The 7552-nt window shown below is 40.3% G+C and overlaps 1 protein-coding gene across 1 annotated transcript; it reads right to left on the reverse strand.

The window, feature by feature from the left end:
- Positions 1 to 400: 400 nt before the first annotated feature.
- Positions 401 to 5656, reverse strand: LOC134616379 (zinc finger protein 664-like). The gene is made up of 2 exons (XM_063461239.1): positions 5390 to 5656; positions 401 to 2876 (listed from the first exon to the last, which is right to left on the reverse strand). Exons 1-2 carry the CDS (start codon positions 5559 to 5561, stop codon positions 1681 to 1683), a joined length of 1368 nt encoding a protein of 455 aa, XP_063317309.1. The 5' UTR covers positions 5562 to 5656; the 3' UTR covers positions 401 to 1680.
- Positions 5657 to 7552: the final 1896 nt, after the last annotated feature.

Raw genomic sequence — 7552 nt, forward strand, 5'->3', positions numbered from 1 at the left:
AATCCACATCAACCACAAACCAACTGTAGGAACGTTCAGACACAATGAAATAAAAAATACAAAATTATGATTAAACAAACTTTTATTACTGTAATATAAAGGAAAAACTAAATTCACTGCATGATTTTATCTCAGGACACTAAGGCAGACACAGAGGAAACTGTTTGTGTGAGAAACAAAGTCTACATTCTTTTCCTGGACTACAATCCAGGATCGAACCATGTTCTCAACAATTTAATGTTGTCCTTCAGCAGGAGTCCAACTCAAAGCTGGGTTAGCAGTTATACAAATCCAATTCCAAAAAAGTTGGAACTTTGTGTAAAATGGAAATAAAAACAGAATGCAAATCTCAGAAACCCATATTTTATTCAAAATAGAACAGAAAACAAAAAACATAAAATGTGGAAAAAATCTACAATTTTAAGAAAAATATGAACTTGTTTTGACTTTAATGCAGCGAGATGTTTCAAGATGGAACAACAAAGGCTGAAGAATTAAGTGGTGCTAAAGAAAACAGGTGGAGGAGCATTTTGAAAACAGTGAGGTTAATTTGTAGGGCTACAATGATTCGTCGACATAATCGATGACACTGACATAGAAATTTCTTGTCACATCTTAAAACCACATAAATGTTTTTGTTTTTATTTTTTATTTAAACTAAAACACACTACAGGAAGCTGTGGGGGCAGTGTCACCTATGTTGTCTGCCAAGACTGCACTCAATACTAACGAAGAAGAAGGCAGTGCGAACAGCAAAACAGAATCATCTGTAAACTTTGGAAACTTATTTTGGACTGGAAAACAAAATCTTTTTTTTTTAAATTTACTTTAAAGCTGAATTTTTGGTTTAAATACTACTAGAACTTTAATTCATATTGCTTAATATTTGTATTTATTTCATTTTTATTTGTACAGTCCTACTGAGTAAAATAGACCTAAATATTTAAGTATCGATGTTAAAAATACATTTGATTATTTTCAAATTCATATGTCTCCTGGATCATTGTTTTAATTTTCTGCGGGACGAGACAAGAGGGTGATACTCACAGGTGGGCAGACCTGAGCAGGTGAGGCACTAAAGCCTAGAACAGGAAGTCTTCAAACAGGAAGCGGAGACAAGATTTATTGAAATAATCGTTGACTAATCAAAGACAAATTGCCAGATTAGTCGCCTACCAAAGTAATCTTTAGTCGCAGCCCTATTGCAGTCCAGACCTTTCACCAACTGAAACCTCTGGAGCATCAGAAAACCAAAAACACAACAAAGACCCGGGGGACTGCTGAGCCGCTTGAATCCTCTGTCAAACCTTTTTTGAGAGCTGTTGCTGCCATCAATTTCAAAAAAAGATTTATCATATTTTCCCTGACGAATGAAAAAGCTTGAACATGATAGGTATCATCAGATTTAGTTCACACATTGCGACATGTAATACAGTCAAACAATCATTGTAGAAGTCTGAATAGGTTTTCAAGCCAAAAGCAAAAACATTTGAACCAGCATGAATTTGTACATTTGTGTCAAACTTGGCTCCAAATATTTGACCTTTTCTAAAAATATGTTAAGACTAGTTTCTCACCTGTGTGAGCTCTCAGCAGGAGAAAATAGCTGATGTTCAACATTTACGTGGCTAGTCAAATGAGAATTTAAACTTTTCCCACGTTTTGCAGGAATGCAGCTATTTACCTGAATGAATTTGTGTGTTTTTTAAGTGATGTTGAATTTGAAAACTTTTTACTGGAGGTGTTACCAACATGTGACCTCTCAACTGTGTGAGTTCTTATGTGGAAAAACAAACTTTTATTGTGACGAAAACTTTTCCCGCATGTTTTGCAAGAGTACGGCTTCTCACCTGAGTGGAGCAGCACATGTTGTTTAAGTGACGATGACCTGGAAAACCTTTTACCGCATGTTTGACAAGAGTACGGCTTCTCACCTGAGTGAAATCGTGCGTGTTCTTTAAGTGACGATGACCTGGAAAACCTTTTACCGCATGTTTGACAAGAGTACGGCTTCTCACCTGAGTGAAATCGTGCGTGTTGATTAAGTGAAGATGACCTGCAAAACCTTTTTCCACATGTTTCACAAGAGTACGGCTTCTCACCTGAGTGAAATCGTGCGTGTTCTTTAAGTGACGATGACCTGCAAAACTTTTTACCACATGTTTCACAAGAATACGGCTTCTCACCTGTGTGAGATCTCATGTGGCTGGTCAAATGACAAGTTCGACGAAAGTTTTTCCCACATGTTTTACAGGAATATGGCTTCTCACCTGTGTGGATCTGTGTATGCCTTCTAAGTGCTGATGGGCTAGAAAACATTTTACCACAAGTCTTACAGAGATTTCTACCTGCATAAACTCTCACGTGCTCCAACACAGCACCGTTCTGATTAAAACTTTTCCCAGCAGAGTTACCAACATGTAGCTTCTCACCTGTGTGAGCTCTGTTATGTAAAGTCATTTGGGACTCATGCATAAAGGTTTGTTCATAGACATCACACTTTAACGACTTTGTACCTGCACCAGTACTGGACCGACTCTCTGACGAAGGAGAGCTTTCTGCATTTTTACTTCTGTTTGGATTTTTCGTTGATCCTGGATCTGCACTCCTGCTTCTTCCCTGATCTTGGCTCTCAGCAAGAGGGGAGTTATTAGTGATGAGCCGATCATTGTCTGGTTCACTGTGGTCTCCTTCCTCAGCAGCAGTCACCATGAAGGTATTGGTCTCCTCCTTCAGTCCCAGCTGCTCTCCCTCCTGACTGCTGCACAGTTCCTCCTGTTCCTCTTTAATCTGTGGAGGTTCTGGTTCCTCCCGGTCACAGAGCTGCAGCTCAATGAGAACCTCCTCCTCCTTACAGACAGGCTGCTGTGGGACGTCTGGAGGAAGAAAAAAAAAAAAAGACCAGTAATGAGACTATAAAAGAGAGAGAGAGAGAGAGACTTTATTTGTCAGTTGCAGTTGCCCACAACTGAGATGACAGACCTTGCCGACATACAATAGAAAAACATCACATTGGGGAGACAGGTCAGGCTAGGTAGCAAGGGAAAAAAAAAAACAGTGAAATGTGTAACACAAAAGGATAATACAGGAATGCAGAGATATCAACACACTATAACACAATAAAACACAGACATGCCACATGTTAGAGTATTCCAGTGTGTACAGCTGATCTGGGACCGCTGCAATCTTTGATTGCGCCTCCAGCTGATCCGCTGTCCACATCGGGTGGGAGGTAAGCATGGGAGGAGGCGTTGGATTCAGGGGAGGGAGGGTGATAGTGAGGCCGTATCAGTATCAGTGTACATGTTTCATGCATGTGTGTGTGTGTGCATGTGTATCCCATGTTCAGCTGAGAGAAAGTGTCACCACGCCCGGTTAAGCGAAGGTCAACAGTCTCCAGTGGACCCAGGTGGCCTTGAAGGAGGGACAAAGAGTTCTGACAACAATCCTGTTATCATGGGAAGAATTTGTTGTTCCAATCAGCTTCGACCTTGGCAGGCCTTCAGCTGGCACCAGTGGGATAGCTGCATGAGTGAAGATGGTGAATGTTTGGGTTTAGTGCGAACAACTGCATCCAATTTTTACAGTTGGTCTAATGTCCATCACTGGTCACCAATTATCTCAATTCTCGTTGTTCTTCTCCAAGATCTTATCCATATTGCTTTGAAAACACAGTCTGAGTACTCACAGCCCTGCCAATCGTCTATCATGTCGGCCAGCCTTGTGGGATTTTGAACAGCTGTAGCCGCTTCTTGTTCTTCGATAAGCCAGATCCAAGCCAGCTCCAATCAGCCCGACCTCTGTTATCGTGGTTCCAAATTGGTAGATGTCATTCAATGTCCTCCATTGAGAGTGTCACCAGGCGCAACCGACCATTGAGTATTCAGCAGCAAACATCTCCGCAGGACAATCGGGCTCTCCCAAGCCCCGCGGGGTGTCAATTCCGTTACGGGACCAGTTGATCAAATCCATAATTCTTTAGGTTTTACAGAACAAGACTGAGAAACTCTTTGAGGGTTAGAGTTAGACGAGACTAGACAAACACATAGAAGCAGCAGGGAAGATAAGGGGGGGAGAGGGGGAAAGATGTGTCTGCCTCCTCCGAGAGCCAAAGAAGAAATGTAAAGAAGAGATCTAAGCAGGCAGATTGTTGTTTCAAACACGAATAAGGCTCCACAGCACTCTATAACGTGTCACACAGAAACACACTAAAGGAATTCTAGTCAGTGCTGAGATCTTCACTGTTGTCAAACAAACTGAGGTCTGGTTAGCAAACAGTAAGTACACGGTTTCAAAGCTGCACATTCATTCAAGGATTCAAGGAGCTTTATTTGTCATTTGCATCACATGTTAACATGACTTGGAACGAAATTATGTTCACACGGTCCGGAGTGAAAAGAAACAAAAATAATGAAGAAACTGAAATTTTTTTCTTAAAGTTATAATAAAGAGTTGTTGTTTTTTTGTTTTTTTAACAAACAGAAATGACAAGTAATAAGACAATACAATAAATAATACTATAACTAGAGTGCAACAACCTGACAACAAATTCATGTCCAAATCCACCCGATTTCTCTCCCATTGCTCTTTACACTCTCGAGTACAGCAGGTGACTCAAACACTGACAATAAGATTATCATGATTACCAGACATCAGCAGCTGCTTCTCACCTGTAGTCTGAACGGCTCTCATAGTGTCTGTTTTATGCTGATGTTGTTCCTGTGCACCAAAGCCCTGACACTGAGAGGGTGGATCTACCTGTACATGACCAGGCTGCATCCTCAGTGCTCAAACATCTGAAGGTGAAAACCTGTTTTATGTTTCCTACATCTAATCAAGCTCACAACACAAACACTCAGCAAGTACTGGTCTCTGTTTATGGATGGGATAAAGAAAGGCAACGTAGTTGATGCCTTGTAACTAAGCAACAACCTATATGCTGCACTTAAGTGCAACGCTAAGTCACACTCTGAGTCTGAACTTTTACAAACCAAGCTACTGAGAACTGAGGACACAATCAGCAGAATGTCTGTGATGAAAATGACCATGAGCTGCCTGAAATGACACTGATGCATTCATATTATTGGAAACCCACAGGAGGACTTCTATTGCTGTATCTGCATCTGTATTCTGCATCTTAATGCATACATACATGAGGATATTTTACATTACATTTTATTTTAAAGTGATACCTTCACAGTTCTAACTTTATGCTGTTACATAAAGAACACTAAAATCCAGGCTGGTTTCAGCGCCTGCTGTTTGAATGGAGCACAGTGCAGTCCTGTCCTCTGTTTGCTCTTTGTTAGCTCACATCTCCAAAAAGTCCTCACAATCATAAATGTCCCGCAGAGCTGTGATTAGGATCCTCCCTCAGAGGGACACTCACCTGTCCTGTGCAGCTTGATTTGGGGTTTGCAGGTGATATCCAGCAGTCTGCGCTGACGGTCGATCTCTTCCTCGTACTGGACGATCGTTTTTTCAAACTCCAAGAATATTTGTTCAGCAGCAGCAGTTAGTCGCTCGTTGATAAACTCTCTCAGAGACTGAACTGAAGGCATTGTTACTGCCACAGCTCACACACTCAGCTCACACACTCAGCTCACACACACAGCTCACACACTCAGCTCACACAGTACAACACGACAAACGCTCTGTTCGGTCACACACGTGGAAAGCTAACGGCATTAGCGCCTTCCCTTTGTTTACTTCCGCCTGGTGTCACGTGATAAAGCTCCGCCAGAGCGGGACTGTTAACGCACCTCCCTCGCTCTCTCTCTCTCTCTCTCTCTCTTATTAATGAATGTAAAGTATTACAGAGAGCTCGGGGAGTCAGTGTAAAGCCGCTAACACCACAGTGATGAGCTGAAAAAAAAGAAAAAAAAGTTGGAGTTTAGGCTATACCGGAAGGAACTGTTAAACTGTGGAACTGTTGAGAAGCGATACATCCGGTGAATGTCAAAATAAAAGTCATTGTTCATAAAAAAACAAACAAACAAAAAAACAGTGATGAGCTGACTCTTTTCGGTCCCAGGCTGTGTCCCAATTCAGGGTATGCACGCTTGAAGTACGCACACTACGCGTACTACGGACGGTGCGTACTATAAGTACGGAAGGTGCGGAAGTGAGAGGCTTGTGAATTGGGACGGTCTAGCCTTCGTCGCGCTGTTCAGGTTGCCTAGCAACCATGATACTAACCGCGAGAAACGTGTCATACAGCAGGGTGTGACAGAAATGAAGGAGAAAAAATGTTTTGTTGGTCATTCATTTTTGTCATGACATCACTTTGATTAGTTGAGTATCTGAGGCTGAGACCACGGGACTGTAAAACATGATAGTTGGGCTTCATTTCTGTACTGAACAGTCATTTAAGATTAGTTAGTAAATAACAATCAGCTAATGTTGTTCATGAGACTAAAATCATCTCACTGTGTGTAATGTAAATATAATATGGCCAATATTATATGTATTGTCAGATTATTATGATATATATATATATGTATATATATGTATATATATATATATATATATATATATATATATATATATATATATATATATATATATATATATATATATATATATATTACAGGATATATTACAGCAGTGAGCTTGAGCTCTGGGTCAAAGATTAAAGTTGCAGTTATTTATATTTCCTATCACCTTAAATCTTCACTCAAAGACAAGTATCTTTGACAGTGTATATATAGATGTATTATACATAAGAGATAAATATTGTTCGTCTAATATGTTGGCATTATTACATTTGGCTCAATGCTTACATATATGTGTAAAAAGGAAAATGTACGAGCTGTGAAAACTGTTTCTGATAGAATGAAGAGTAGACTGATATATGAAATATTCCTTTATTGGGTGAGAAAATCAGACCATGTCATAACTGCTTTAAGTCATACAGAATAGATATCAGAGCCGTAAACAGGCTGACTTCTGCTAAATGGGCCAAACTGGGCAGAAAGTAAACAAACACATAACATCCTTATAGAATATGATGTAACACTATAGATCAACTTACCTCAGAATATATAAAGCATATAAACAATTACAGCAATATGATGCAACAAACACAGCAGTGCTACTAATCCAAAATACTCAAAGCTTCATAGAACTGAAACAAACATTTATTTTTAGCTCCATTCTGCTGCTGATACATACTTTAGGTTTCTGAATATTAAACTTGTTGCTGCCTTTCATAGTGTGTAACTTGAAGGCCCTGAGTACTTTCTCCCACACTGAAAACACTGGAATGATAACATTATTTGAACATTACCTAATAAGACTGATTCAGGACAGACAATTAGTTATTTTAAACTTTCCTAGCAGTCCTTCACAAACAGGGAGCAGTCTGTGTATTCTCTCCATCTGTCAGCTGCTGCTGGCTCTTCCTCCTCCTCTTCCTCACACACTGCTGAGTTTGTCCTGGTGGATCATCAGGGGTACAAAGCCTCACAGATGATGTGCAGCAGTGGGTCCCTCAGTCTGTCCTCACTCTGGACACTTGCAGTTGTCACACATGGAAATCAAATGTGTGATA

This window comes from Pelmatolapia mariae, linkage group LG18 (assembly GCF_036321145.2).
Source record: "Pelmatolapia mariae isolate MD_Pm_ZW linkage group LG18, Pm_UMD_F_2, whole genome shotgun sequence".
In the NCBI taxonomy this organism is placed as follows: Eukaryota; Metazoa; Chordata; class Actinopteri; order Cichliformes; family Cichlidae; genus Pelmatolapia; species Pelmatolapia mariae.

Coding starts and splice junctions, on each gene's coding strand:
- LOC134616379 (XM_063461239.1), bottom strand. CDS start 5,561: ATGCCTTCAGTTCAGTCTCTGAGAGAGTTTATCAACGAGCGACTAACT. Junction 2,877..5,389: donor AATCAAGCTGCACAGGACAG/GTGAGTGTCCCT, acceptor TTCTTCCTCCAG/ACGTCCCACAGCAGCCTGTC.